At 40.2% G+C, this 15,948-nt stretch overlaps 1 protein-coding gene across 1 annotated transcript in view; it reads right to left on the bottom strand.

The window, feature by feature from the left end:
* Nucleotides 1-15,948, bottom strand: part of OTOGL (otogelin like) — a 356,745-nt gene that overhangs the window by 328,454 nt on the left and 12,343 nt on the right. The window contains exon 8 of the mRNA XM_073556969.1: nt 13,860-14,065. Within this exon, the coding sequence (XP_073413070.1) occupies nt 13,860-14,065 (206 nt within the window). The remainder of the gene's footprint in view (nt 1-13,859; nt 14,066-15,948) is intronic.

Below are 15,948 nucleotides of genomic sequence, written 5' to 3'. Positions count from 1 at the left end.
CTTGGGGGGTCTGGTTTCCAAAATGGGGTCACTTGTGGGGGAGCTCCAATGTTTAGGCACACAGCGACTCTCCAAACGCGACATGGCAACCGCTAAATATTCCAGCATATTTTCCATTCAAAAAGTCAAATGGCGCTCCTTCCCTTCTGAGCCCTGCCATGCACCCAAACAGTGGTTTATGACCACATATGAGGTATCGGTGTACTCAGGAGAAATTGCCCAACAAATTTTAGGATCCATTTTAACCTGTTGCTCATGTGAAAATGAAAAAAATGATGACGAAAGAAAATTTTTGTTGGAAAAATTAAAATGTCCATTTTTTCCTTCCACATTGCTTTAGTTCCTGTGAAGCACCTGAAGGGTTAATAATCTTCTTGAATGTATTTTGAGTAGCTTGAGGGGTGCAGTTTTTAGAATGTTGTCACTTTTGGGTATTTTCTGCCATATAGACCCCTCAAAGTGACTTCAAATGTGATGTGGTCCCTAAAAAAATGGTTTTGTAAATTTTGTTGTAAAAATGAGAAATCAATGGTCAACTTTTAACCCTTATAACTTCCTAATAAAAAGAAATTTTGTTTCCAAAATTGTGCTGATGTAAAGTAGACATGTGGGAAATGTTATTTAGTAACTATTTTGTGTCACATAATTCCTTGGTTTAACAGAATAAAATTCAAAATTTGAAAATTGCAACATTTTCTAAAATTTTCGCCAAGTTTCTGATTTTTTCACAAATAAACGCAAAAATTATCGATCTAAATTTACCACTAACATGAAACCAAATATGTCATGAAAAAACATTCTCAGAATCGCTAGGATGCGTTGAAGCATTCCAGAGTGATTACCTCATAAAGGGACACTGGCCAGCATTGCAAAAAATGGCCTGGTCATTAAGGTCAAAATAGGCTTGGTCATGAAGGGGTTGAATGACTCAATGTCACATGTCTGTGAGTGGTCAAAGTATGTAAACATTTAGGATTACCAGGTAGGTTTACTTGTTTTATTCAATTAAAGGGATCTATCAAAATCAGATCTTCCCAACAAATGACTGTGGAAATGTGTCATGGCATGAACAAAAGAGAATTTTGAGGACCTCAGAAGACGAGTTGTTAATGACCATCAGGCTGGAAAGGGTTACAAAATCATCTCTAAAGAGGTTGGAATCCACCTAGCCACAGTCAGACAGATTTTGTACAAATGAAGGAAATTCAAGACCTTTATTATTCTCCCCAGCAGTGATCCACTAACAAATATCACCCCAAAAGCAATGCACGTAATAATAGTTTGCAAAGTGACAGAGGTACCCAAGATAACCTTTCAGCAACTAAGGGACTCTCTCACATTAGCTAATATTAATGTTCATGCAACAACAATCAAGAGGACACTGAACAACAATGGTGTGAATGGCACCATTGCAAGGAGAAAGCTACTGTTCTCAGAAAATAATATTAACGCCATCTGTAGTTTTCTAAAGATCATCTACTCAAGCAAAAAGATGACAATATTTTGCGATGAATGAGACTAAAATTGAGCTTTTTGGTTTGAAAAAGAAGCGTTGTGTGTGAACAAAGAAAACCCTGCATTACAGCATAAAAACCCTATATCTCGTGTGAAAAAAGGTGATGGCATGGCTGGGGACTATTTTCCTGCATCTGGGCCGGGATGGCTTGGCATCAATGATGGAACAATGAATTCTGAATTATACCAGCAAATTATAAAGGAGAATGTCAGGACATTTGTTCATGAGCTGACTCTCAGTAGAACATACTGTAGGTCATGCAGCAAGACAGCAACCCAAAGCATACAAGTTATTCTGCAAAAGAAAGCTTAAAGAAGAATAATGTTAGAGTTTTGAACTGGCTAAGTCAAAATCTTGACCAAGAGAATTGTTGTATAAGAAAATTAAGCGATCAGTTCATAGGAGAAAACCCACCAACATAACAGAATTGAAGCTGTTTTGTAGGAAGGAATGGGCTAAATTTCCTCAAAGTAGATGAACAATTACTGGAAACATTTAGAGGCAGTTATTGCTGCACAAAAGCATCACACTAGGTTCTGAGGGTAATGGTTCACATGCTATTGCCCTTACAGATGTGATATTAGACCATTTTTCTAGTTTACAAAAATACAAAGTCTAATATTTTTGACTATTTTTTTATTTGTGTTTCTTTATCTACTTTAAAGAATTTGTGTTAAAATCTAATGCAGTTTTAGGTCAAATTTGTATAGAAATATGGAAAATTCTAGAGGTTTCACAAACTTTCAAGCTGTACCTCTGCTGCAGAGGATAAGTTCATCATAGTTACCAGTCTCAAAAAACTCAGATTGGTAGCACCTCAAATAACAATTCTTATAAATGATGTACAGACATCAAGAATTAAACGCATCTCAACATCAATTTTCAGGTGAAGACTGCGAGAAACAGGCCTTTATGGAAGAACTGCTGCAAAAAATCCATTACTGAGGACAACAAACAAGAAGGGACTTGTTTGAGCCATGCAACATCAGGACTGGACATTAGATCCACGTAAATCTGTACTGTGGTGACAAGCAATTTCTAATTGCTTCTGGACACACGATCCCTACAGCGGACACTAGTACACACAGGAGCAGGAAAAGGTACAAGCATAACCCCCATCTTCCAATGAACTACTCGAAGGAGGTTATATCAGGAAACTGCAGGTCTTTTTGTTACTCCTTTTATATTTCACATGCATGATTGTTAGTCGGAATGCTAGGTCTGTGGTGGTAACTATTTGTAGAATTATAACCTTACACTTTTTTAATAGAAAGAAAATAGTGAGTTATTTATATGTAAGATCTATAGCCCAAATGCTAGATTTGTGATGTTGTTTCTTCTATTTATAGAGAGGTATTGATCATAAATACCTGGGTATAAATTTCAATTACCATGATTTTTTAAAAGATTATCTAAGCATTATTTTATACATGCAATTCTTATTGATATATTATCATTGCACGACTTTTTCCCCAATGTCCGTCCTCTAGCTGTGTAGTGCAACATTATCTAGTTTGTATTTGATCACCTTTCTGTGTGGGTTTGCCACACAGGACCTGTTCTTCTGTCGGCAGCTTTCAATAGTACCTATCCCATTGGGCTCTAGTGTCCTTACTTGCTGTACTGTGGTCTGATGATTCAAAATTTGAGATTTTTGGTACCAACTGCCATGGCTTTGCAAGTCGCAGAAAAAGTGAGCAGATGGTTTCTGTATGTGTGGTGCTTGCCATGAAGCATAGAACGGGTGGTGTAATGGTGTAGGGGTGCTTTACTGATGAAACTGATGGAGATTTATTTCAAATTTAAGGTACTCTTACCCAGCATGACCATCACCACATTGTGCAATGACATGCCATCCCATCTGGTTCTGGTTTGTACTTCATGAGATCATCACTTGTGTTACAACAGGATAATGACCCAAAACACAGACCCCGGTTATGCAAGGGTTATGTCAAGGAGGAGAGGAATGAGTTGTGTTGCATAAGTTCCCACTATGGCCTTTATAATTGAGATAAGTTGGACCCCAGAGAGAAGACAAAGTAGCCAAAAAGTGTTTAGCAGCACTTCTAGGAACTCCTTCATCACTATTCAAAAGCTATTCTCGGTGACTACCTGGTGAAGCTGCTTGAGGATGTGTATGGTGGTCTTCCGAGTAAAAGGTGGATACTGTTTAACACATATTCTGATTTGTTTCACGCATGTTTCTTTTCTCCTTGATTGGATATGTGTTCCTTCGAGGTCTACCTACCTTCAGTCCAAATCACATTCCAATAAGAACAAGGAAAACCATTGCATGTAAAGATGTGTTCAAACTTCTGACTGGTACTGTAGAAAATGGGGCATCTATCCTTATAATGTTCTACACAGCTCAGAATTAGACTGGATAAATCATCTTTATGACTGTGGCTTATACTGAATGATAAACAATTGTTTAACTTTAGTTTCGTAGTGCCAAAATTTAGGAACTCGGTCTTTTACAAGGCGTTATCAATTTGTCAACATAGTAATCTATTAATGGAAATTTGACCTCTCGGTAGAAATCTATGCGCGTGATATACAGTGGGGAAAAAAAGTATTTAGTCAGTCAGCAATAGTGCAAGTTCCACCACTTAAAAAGATGAGAGGCGTCTGTAATTTACATCATAGGTAGACCTCAACTATGGGAGACAAACTGAGAAAAAAAAATCCAGAAAATCACATTGTCTGTTTTTTTTTCATTTTATTTGCATATTATGGTGGAAAATAAGTATTTGGTCAGAAACAAAATTTCATCTCAATACTTTGTGATATATCCTTTGTTGGCAATGACAGAGGTCAAACGTTTTCTGTAAGTCTTCACAAGGTTGCCACACACTGTTGTTGGTATGTTGGCCCATTCCTCCATGCAGATCTCCTCTAGAGCAGTGATGTTTTTGGCTTTTCGCTTGGCAACACGGACTTTCAACTCCCTCCAAAGGTTTTCTATAGGGTTGAGATCTGGAGACTGGCTAGGCCACTCCAGGACCTTGAAATGCTTCTTATGAAGCCACTCCTTCGTTGCCCTTGCGGTGTGCTTTGATTCATTGTCATGTTGAAAGACCCAGCCACGTTTCATCTTCAATGCCCTTGCTGATGGAAGGAGGTTTGCACTCAAAATCTCACGATACATGGCCCCATTCATTCTTTCATGTACCCGGATCAGTCGTCCTGGCCCCTTTGCAGAGAAACAGCCCCAAAGCATGATGTTTCCACCACCATGCTTTACAGTAGGTATGGTGTTTGATGGATGCAACTCAGTATTCTTTTTCCTCCAAACACGACAAGTTGTGTTTCTACCAAACAGTTCCAGTTTGGTTTCATCAGACTATAGGACATTCTCCCAAAACTCCTCTGGATCATCCAAATGCTCTCTAGCAAACTTCAGACGGGCCCGGACATGTACAGGCTTAAGCAGTGGGACACGTCTGGCACTGCAGGATCTGAGTCCATGGTGGCGTAGTGTGTTACTTATGGTAGGCCTTGTTACATTGGTCCCAGCTCTCTGCAGTTCATTCACTAGGTCCCCCCGCGTGGTTCTGGGATTTTTGCTCACCGTTCTTGTGATCATTCTGACCCCACGGGGTGGGATTTTGCGTGGAGCACCAGATCGAGGGAGATTATCAGTGGTCTTGTATGTCTTCCATTTTCTAATTATTGCTCCCACAGTTGATTTCTTCACTCCAAGCTGGTTGGCTATTGCAGATTCAGTCTTCCCAGCCTGGTGCAGGGCTACAATTTTGTTTCTGGTGTCCTTTGACAGCTCTTTGGTCTTCACCATAGTGGAGTTTGGAGTCAGACTGTTTGAGGGTGTGCACAGGTGTCTTTTTATACTGATAACAAGGTTAAACAGGTGCCATTACTACAGGTAATGAGTGGAGGAAAGAGGAGACTCTTAAAGAAGAAGTTACAGGTCTGTGAGAGCCAGAAACCTTGATTGCTTGTTTCTGACCAAATACTTATTTTCCACCATAATATGCAAATAAAATGAAAAAAAAACAGACAATGTGATTTTCTGGATTTTTTTTTCTCAGTTTGTCTCCCATAGTTGAGGTCTACCTATGATGTAAATTACAGACGCTTCTCATCTTTTTAAGTGGTGGAACTTGCACTATTGCTGACTGACTAAATACTTTTTTTCCCCACTGTAGAAATAAACACATTTCAGATTTGCAGAAATAATTCTGACACCCAAAAGGTTAATCCAACCCTGGCAGCGATCCGATCCGTTGCAATAATAAATGAGACCTCAGATTTCCACACTACTTAATAATAGCCGTCCATTCTGGTGCACAGCAGATTTTAGGGCTTCGGAGGCAATCCAGTGTAATATTTGATACTCATATACAGTATGTAACAGGAGCATAAAAGGGTGAGCAGTGTTTGAGTGTGCAAGTTTTTCCAAGTTCTAGATTTACAGAGAAACGTTAGGTGACATGCTATAGCGATCCTGACATCTGCTGGCTGAAGAGAGATAATATAGTATGCATACTATCGGAGCTGAACAAAGCAGAACAAGATTACAAGATGGATCAAAATCCTACTGAATGTAGCTTCTAACCAGAGAGTGAGATCCGATTCCCTATTATTTATTAGGAAATCCTTGCCCCACTGGCCTCCGACCTTTAGCTCTTGTGCTAGGTCTAGCGAGGCCCATTTTGATTAGCATAGCTACTAAGCCCCAAGCTGGAGATCATTGCCTTAGGTCTCATTTAGATTTCTGTTTTTTATGTGCTTTTGATAGAAAATGGATTATTTTAATGTGCTACTGATTTCCATTCATTTTTGGTCAGTTTGTCCCTTTTTACCAGCAGTGGGACATAAATGTCTCTTGTGCAAAGAAAAAAAAGCAATTCTAAAGATTACCTGCCCATTAAAAGGAATCTGACACCAGGTTTTTGCTACCTCATCTGAGAGCAGCCTAATGTAGGGAAAGAGACCCTGATTCCAGCAATATATCACTTAGTTTACTGGGAACAGTAGTTGCGATACAATCAGAGTTTTCTCTGCTGTAGAAGTAGCAGAGCTCAGAAAGCTAGCTAGATTGCCACTAATCAGTGCTGGGGAGTGATTGGACCAGGAGGCATGAGGTCAGTTGTCCTGTAGTGATAATCTACAGCTGATAAAACACTAATAGTATTGAAACTACAGCACACAACCTAATAAGTGATATCACGCCTGCCTTTCTGGAAAACACCAGTGATTGTCTTACCGCTGTCTCTAACATCATGTCCTCCCTCTATCTGAAAATGAACCTGTCAAAAATTGAACTCCTCGTGTTTCCTCCCTCTACACTAACCTACATTTGCCCGACATTGCCATTTCCGTGTGTGGTTCCACCATTACTCCCCAGCAACAGGCCCGCTGTCTTGGGGTTATACTTGATTCTGAGCTTTCATTCACCCCCCATATCCGATCACTGGCTCGCTCTTGTTATCTGTACCTCAAAAGCATTTCTAGAATTCGACCCTTTCTTACTTTCGACTCTGCAAAAACTCTTACTGATTCTCTTATTCATTCTCGTCTGGACTATTGTAACTCTCTACTAATCGGTCTCCCTCTTACCAAACTCTCCGCTCTCCATTCTGTCCGGAATGCTGCAGTCAGGATCATGTTCCTTCCAATTGTTATACCAATGCCTCTACCTTGTACCAGTCCTTACACTGGTTACCCATCCACTCCAGAATTCAGTACAAACCTATCACCCTCACCCACAAAGCACTCCATGGCTCAGCACCACTCTACATCTCCTCCCTCTTCTCAGCCTACCACCCTACCTATGCCCTCCGTTCTGCTAATGACCTGAGGTTAACATCCACAATAATCAGAACCTCCCACTCCTGTCTCCAAGACTTTTCATGTGCTGTGCCAATTCTTTGGAATGTACTATCCAGGTTAATACGATTAATCGCCAATCCCTACAGTTAAGCGTGCCCTAAAAACGCATTTGTTCAGACTGGCCTATCGCCTCAATGCATTAACCTAACTATCCCTGTGTGGCCCATTCAAAATTTTTACCATAACCAGGTTCGTCGCATCATGTTCTCACATGCTTTATGCATTTAATAGCCCTCTGTGTCTGTACTGTTACATATTTAGACTGTTAACCGGCTCATGCAGCATCACAGGAACACCCAATTCTTACACTATGGCTGGTCCAAACAATATGTCTCCCCTTTTTCCTTATAGATTGTAAGCTTGTGAGCAGGGTCCTCATTACTCTTGTTATCTGTTTTGATCTATGTGTTTATTGGTATGCTGTAATGTCTATTGTCTGTACAAGTCCCCTCTATAAATGTAAAGTGCTGCAGAATATGTTGGCGCTATAGAAATAAAATTATTATTATTATAACTGACACATCACTGAAATCAGGGTGTCAGTCCGTACCTCATCGTGTTCTCATATTACATAGCAAACAAGTTTTTGTTTTGAATGACACAATTTGTTTTAACAGTCAATGCACGGGAAATTGAGAAAACAATACAATTCTATCATGTTTTTTGAGGTTAGATTTTTTACATTGTACATTATGTGGTAAAAATGACTCTAAATCGTGATCCCTCGAGTCAGCACAATTACGATGATACCAAACTAGTGTCATTTTTTTTTTTCATTTAAGTAAAGAAAAAAGTGAGAAATTTAAAAAATTATAATTTTGTTGTATCACCATTTTTGGACTCGTAAGATTATTATTTTTCTGTCAATTAAGCTGAGTAAAGGCTTGTTTTTTAAATAATGATCCAATGGTTTTACTGATACTAATCCAGCGTACATATGATGTTTTGATCTGATCTTTATTTTTATGTCCCCTTGGGAGACTTCAACCTGCGATCAAAAGATCGCTTATACTATATGCTGCAATATCATGTATTGCAATATACTGTATATGAAAATCTCAGTTTCTCTGAAGCCCAGCATATAGCTGAGTTTCATAGCAGGACATCGATGACAGCCAATAGGACCTTAATCACGACCAGGCTGTCATACTGACTCATTTGTGCCCACATAATTCTGCCACAGGACACCAATGGAGCCTGTATATGAGGACACTGGCCCGCGTTCCATTTAATCTCCACTGTCAGAGATTGACAGCTGCATTTAAATGGTTAACAGCAAAGTTTGGGCCGCGGATATTAGAGACAGATGACGGCTATTTAATATAGCCAGTATCTGCCGCATGTGGAGAGAGCTAGCTCCTAAGCCCCTTCCACACGTGATCACTCCTAAATAACTTACATATAAGTTAAGATATCTAAGAACAAAATTGGACGTCTTTTTTCTGTCTGTTTTTTAATTCGTGTTTTTTTTTTTTCTTGCTGCCAACCGGCCCACGAAAAAACGATATGTGCACATACCTTTAAAGTGAACCTTTCTTTTCCAACAAAACTATATGTCTAAGGTGTGGGTCACACTTGCGAAGAACTCACACGAGTCTGGCGTCTCAATACCCGGCACAGCCGCCGGCACTCGCACCGGCGCGCTTAGCTGCATAGAAATACAGGCAGCCGCACACTCCGGTCCCGAGTGCTGGCGGCAGTGCCGGGTATTGAGACGCGAGACTCGTGTGAGTTTCTCGCAAATGTGACCCCGCCCTAAATAAAATAAAAACAGGCATATTTTCCACCATATCATGCTATAGAGCAGGCGCCGGCAGCGTTTGCCTGATGAATGTGATTTTCTTTTTTTTTTTAAACCATACTCTATGCAGTATGTAAAATATGGGGCAGGTCGGTGAGCGATCAGTGATTTGTCATAAGCCATATAGAGCACCACATAAAGACCACCCCCCCGCACAGGCCCACCCCGAAGCACTAGAATCTCATTAACTGAAAACTGCAAATAAAGATTAACCCCTTAACACCCAATGATGTGCAGTGTCCATCATTGGGTGCCTCCCCCAGTTCGGTGCAGGATTCGGCACATGATAGCTGATCTGATCAGCTGTCATGTGGCCCTAACAACGCTGAGTGGAATCGCAATCCATCTACGGCTGTTAACATGTTAACCCCTTAGTGACCAAAGTCTTATATTGCAGGTCTGTAAAAAGATGTATTGGTGGTCACTAAGGGGTTAAATGCCATTGTCAACAAAGCACATCAGCACCATCATGACCACAGGTCGCCGATGCAATGGGTTTGTATCCGGTTATGACAACCTGCGGTCGGCACTCATGGCAAGTGAGCATTTCTGCTACATAGAGAAGGGCTGCAGCCCTGCTCTGTGTAGAACAAGCAATTTTATGGTCACAGCTTCAAGTCTGCCATGGCAACTATTAAAGCAATTAAAAAGGGAAAAAAATAATGTTTTTAAAAATATAAAAAAAATGTAAAAAATAAAAGTTTACGTCACCCTCAATTCGCCCCATTCAAAATAAAACAATAAAATAAAAAAAAACACATATTTAGTATTTCCATGTTCAGAATCGCCCGATCTATCAATATGCAAAAATAATTAATCCGATCACTTTTTTAGTTTTCGCAACATTGCATTAAAATGCAATAACGGGTAATAAAAACATTGTATCTACACCCAAATGTTGTCAATAAAAATTGTCAGCTCGGCACGCAAAAAAATAAGCCCTCACCCAGCCCCAGATCCTAAAGAATGGAAACACTGCGAGAAAATGACGCTTTTTCTTTTAAACAAAACCTTGGAATTTTTCGCCACTTAAATAAAAAAGAACCTAAACATTTTTGTTATCTATGAACTTGTAATGACCTGGAGAATCATAATGGCAGGTCAGTGTTACCATTTAGTGAACATGGTAAAAGGAAAAAAAATTAGAAATGTTTCCTCTCTTTGAAATTTGTTCCCATCTTCCAGTACACTATTTGATAAAACTGATCATGTCATTCAAAAGTACAACTTGTCCTACAAAAAACAAGCCCTCACTTGGCCATATTGATGGGAGAATAAAAAAAAGATGACTCTGGGAAGGAGAGCAAAAAACGGAGACTCAAAAACAGAAATACCCCTGGCCCTTAAGAGGTTAAACAACAACCACAAGACTGTGTAAAGGGCCCGTTACACATAGCGATATCGCTATAACGTCACTGGTTTTGTGACGTTATAGCGATATTGCTAACGATATCGCTATGTCTGACACTTACCTCTGACCGGCTCCCCCGCTGTCCATCGCTGATCGCGCGAGAATGTCCTGGGCCGTTTCTCGTCGGTCACTTCCTGCTGGGGCTTCCTGTGGTGCCGACGAGCGACGCGTGGACGCGGGCAGGAGGACGTCAGGATCGCCTGGTGTGACAGGTAAGTAGCGACCCCCGTCCCCAGCGATGTCACTGGTGAGATCTGCCTGTTTGGCAGCTCACTAGCGACCACTTAGCGATGCACCAGCGATCCATATCGTTGTTGGGATCACTGGTGCAACGCTAAGTGTAACGGTACCCTAAAAGGGTCACCAGACAAGTCCTTGAGGGGAGATATGTGTCATTGTGACTGTTAGCTGCGGTGATGTGAGCTCGGAAGCATGCTCCAACACCTATAGTGCTGAAAAAGAGTTATTTGGCCATTCAAGGGCCGGGTTTTACGAGCGGTCATTAGAGATGGGTGAGAATGACTTCTCACATATCCCAACCCTAGGGGCGTGGTTTGGCAGATAGAATGAAGGCCGAGTCTCTCATTCATTGTCTGTGGCTGGAGGTGTGGAGACCTCCAGTGTGTATTGTTAAAGACACTGACCTGAGTGGTTGGACCCGCAGGACTATATGGACTATTTACCTGCAGTTCGTGTTTACCTTCAGTACTTGTTGCTAAAGGCAATGACCTGAGTGGGTGGACCCGCAATACCAGAAAAGGGTCTGTTTTGTTTTGCCTCCCAGAGAGGTTTATGAAGTGAAATAAACTAGTGCATGAAAAACCGCCTCCTGTGCATACCTCAGGAGCAGCTGCGTGAGTACAGATCCCTACAATGGATTTCAGCACCCAAGATATCATTTTAATCAGTATAAGGACTCATTTTCACATGCGAGAAACTCAGACGAGTCTCGCACGTTAATACCCAGCACTGTCGCTGGCACTCGGATTGGAGCGTTCAGATGCATAGAAATACATGCAGCTGAACGCTCCGCTCCCGAGGGCCGGTGGCAGTGCTGAGTATTGACGTGCGAGACTCGTCCGAGTTTCTCGCATGTGAAAATGAGCCCTTACGGTGCTGACCTGATAGTGTCTATAGGTTACTGAGCACAATCCTGCTGACAGTCTCACTTTAAGCTCTAGTGGCTACATGTTCTATTTGTGAAAAAGACGGAGAGAACACATGCGTCCAAAAACTAGGCATTAATGAGACCTAAGACAATGCAAGAACATAAAAAGTGAGAACATCGCAGTGCCTTATACTGTGACCAGCACTGTCACTACGACATCTACCTGGCTGCCAGCTGCCATAGAACATGTCTAAACAACCAGGTCAAGAATCAGCTCACTTGATATGCGTATCTGAAGACAGAATTGAAGCAGAATATTTCATTATTCTTGATAAAGTGTCTAATTTACGCTCTTACAATGAACATGGCCGTTCTTAAAGATGCACAATTTAAACAAATAAAAGCAAAATAATAGATGGGTAAAAATCATTGTATCCTAAAAATACTTTTAACTCAGTTGCTGATGGTTTACATTATTATTTTGTTGCTGTCAAAGCAAGCCTCCATTACTGATAGTGATTGGCAAATTGAACACAAACTATAGTTTGATTTTTTATGTTATGTTTAAGGCCTCATTTACATGTCCATTATGGGCGTCCGTTTCCAGTACGTTTCTTTCACGGACTCCACACATACCCATTATTATCTTCCCAGAGTCATTACTTTTTTATTTTTCTGTCAACATAGCCATGTGATGGCTTGTGTTTTTTTTTGTTTTTGTTTTTTTTTTACTATGCTCACTAAATACTAAAACTGACCTGTCATTGCGAGTTCATAGACACCAAACATGTCTAGGTTCTTTTTTATTTAAGTAGTTAAAAAAAATCCAAATTTTGTAAAAAAGAAAAAAAAAGTCGCCATTTTCCAAAACCTGCAGTGTCTCCATTTTTCATGATCTGGGGCTGGGTGAGGGCTTTTTTTGTGTGCTGAACTGACGTTTTTATTGTTACAATTTTTACGTAAATTTGGTATTTTGATCGCCCGCTATTGCATTTTATTGCAATGTTGCGGCAACCAAAAAACTAAAGTTTGACGTTTAGATGTTTTTCTCCTTACGACGTTTTCTAATCAAATTAATTATTTTTATATATTGTTATATTGGGCAATTCTGAATGCGGCGATACCACATATGTGTATTTTTATTTTTTACTTATTGTTTTACTTTTGCTTCAATAGTTTCCATGAGACTTTAAGCTGTGATCTTCTGATCACTTGTACTACTGTACACAGAGCAGGGCTTCAGCCCTGCTATGTGTAGCAGAAATGCTCTTCTGCTGTGATTTCCGGCCACTGGGTGGAGCTCATAACAATTTGGCATTGACAACCACAGAGGTCTCCTTCAGACCCTGGGTTGTCATGCCAACCCATCGGCGACCTGTGGTCATGTGACACAGGTGCCGATGGGAGGGGTTTGTGATGCGCAGAGGTTGACAGCAGCATTTAATATGTTAAAAACCGCAGGTGGATCACGATTCCACCCTTGGCTATTAGCGGCTCATGTCAGCTGATCAGCTGACATGTGCTGGAAAAGTTGTAGGCTCATAGCCAGAGCCCACAGCAAAAAGGGGGAGGCGACCTTGGACGTACCTATATGTTCAAGGTCTTAAAGGGGTTAAACACAAACGTCTGAATTAAGTCTAAAGGTAATGATCTGGCATAAAAAAATACATGGTTGTGTTTTTACAAAAACAGTGCCACACTTGTCCACTGGATGTATCTTCTATTGCACCTTTGTTCAATTGAAATGGAGGGAGCTATGCTGTGATACTGCACATAATCTGTAGACAGTTGAGTTGCTTTTACAAGAAAATTGAAAGGTTTTAGAAATAGCAATAGCTAAAAAAAAGTTAATATGCAGCTATACTTATGCCTGATAATTCTACTAAATAAACTTAACACAGCCATACAGTGCCAACATAAAATGACCATGCCTGGCCTGTATAATACCAACCACATTCAATTATCACTGCTATGTACTGCCCACACAGTTATCAAGCAATACATGCCTCCATGACAGTCGTATTCTGTACCGAGAGCACACCATGCAATGCCAACTAAAAATGCATAGAAACATATATTACCAGTCCACATACAGTATAATGTCAATGTGACGGCAATTATTCACACTGAGAAATGGCGAAGAAAAAAAAATTGCATTTGGGGAACTTACTGTTCTGTATGGTTAGATCATCTGACCAGTTGCCATTAAAGTTTCCACATAGGCCACAGAGTTTTCCTTTATGGTCTTCTGTTAGCTTGATATATATTCCGGAACCTCCATCCCAGGCAAGGGAAAAACCAAAGGTTGTCTTCACCAAAATGTAGTCAGCTAGTCTCTCAATAAATACATTTTCTACTGTTTGTGGGAGCAGCAACCTAAAGAGGTGGTAAATAATGGTCACCGGTAAATGTAGGTCTGTGAATTACCATATAGTCTTCTGTTAGTCTATTTGTAGTTACATCCCTAGCTGTGAAAGCGGTGCAAAGCCTCATATGACTGCCCTTGTATCATTTACCCTACATATCTTTTATCAGTCCTACTTGGTAACTCTGGATAATATTCATTTAGTGCGAGAAAATCATCCAGCCCTTTATAGTGTCTGCCATTCCTACGTCTTGTGGTCGGGCATGCCACAGTCTGACTGCTCTAACTGTAAAGATCCCTTTCCTATTACCTGCCAGAATCACCTTTTCGCCAACTGTATTGAGTGTTATCTGGTCCTTTGTGTAGACCACTCATATATTTATAAATGAGAATATAGTTTATAGAAGTCTGACAAATGAATGAACATGTAAAAAAAGAACATTAGGATTAGCCTGGGACATAGAGAGAATAAAATTCAGTGGGACTAATGATATTGTTATACACAAACCGCCATTAATCCAATAGAGAAGATTACAGGAGAAGAAGAACTATAGAAAGGCAACCTTAGTTCCAGTTGGCGCCTCAACCATTGTGACTAAGGTCGCCTTTCTATAGGGCTTCTTCTCCTGTTATATTCTCAAATCTGAGTCTGATGAAAGCCCAAGACTGAAAAGAAAGTTATTTGTTGGATTGCCTTACAATAAAATCTGAGATAAATTATGAGAAAAATATTTTCTTCATTTTGGTTTGCCAAATATTTTTATTTTTGATCTATAGAATGTGGAACCCTTCTTGAGGACCCTTCATCTCATAGGAGTGCCTCATATCCTCGTACCTAGAGACATTGTTAGACGAGTTCTCCACCTAAATGATTTGTATGAAATCTCAATAATTACGTGAGTTTGGACAAGAACAGCTTGATTTTTCCTTTTGCATGTGCCAACCCTTCCTAATTTAGAAGCACTTTAGACTGGTTGCTACGATACAGTACCTAACAGCTACAGCCTTTTATACCGGGCTTTAGTCTACACGTCTTTTAGCGACCAGCCTCTCTCAGATTACTCAGGTCTTCAGTTCCAAGCCGAATTGGCATTGAGCTGAGGCCAAAGAGGAGGGCTGGCTTGGCTGACAAAGGATGCAGTGCACTTAGTGACAAATTAATCTGATTTCTTTTTCCAGCTAAATGTAGATAGTGAGCCTTAGTAAAGGGTATCAAGCAGTTTAATTTACCCTTTGCTTAAATTAGCACATGTGAATACTGTAATAAACTCTAGCAAGGGCATAAGGCATATTCCTGTATTTCCCTTTGAACACAGCTCCCCTTTTCCTGCTTGTAGATTATTATTATTATTATTTTTATTACTATTATTATTAAACAGTGAATATTAGAAATCGAAGAGCTAAACATGGAGAAAGAGGCTAGTAGGGGGATGCAGCTGCAGCAGCGTCTCTCCCTCTCAGTGACTGAGTGGGTCTGCTTCAAGAGATGGATGGGTTAGTTTTTCTGCATCAGACTGTGTCCAAGATGCTTTACAAAAAAGTGGCGCCAGGCCAAACAGTGGCAAGTACACTTTCATTTCAATTCTTTACAATAGGGACATTGTCTCTTTAATTATTGCAATTGAAAAGTAATTAAAATATTACAGCTGTAATAAACTTGACAGAATATAAACTCTGTTTCCTGGCACTCAGTGACACTGCCCATGTTTAGTAAATCTTTTCCATATAGTGCTTTCTCTCTCTGCAGGGTGCAGAAGTCGGTGGCCACAATATGGAAAAGGACCAATAGAGACAAGAGACTGTGGAAAACTTACACAAAGACACACACAAGGAATAAAAATTACAGTCAAACACCCAAACGGAAGTGGGTAAGATTTAAAAGCAATGTGTCAAC

The sequence above is a fragment of the Dendrobates tinctorius genome, unplaced genomic scaffold (assembly GCF_039654945.1).
Source record: "Dendrobates tinctorius isolate UK_male_01 unplaced genomic scaffold, ASM3965494v1 ptg000241l, whole genome shotgun sequence".
NCBI lineage: Eukaryota > Metazoa > Chordata > Amphibia > Anura > Dendrobatidae > Dendrobates > Dendrobates tinctorius.
The sequence above is the reverse complement of the archived record's forward strand: the minus strand, read 5'-3'. Positions and strand labels throughout refer to the sequence as shown.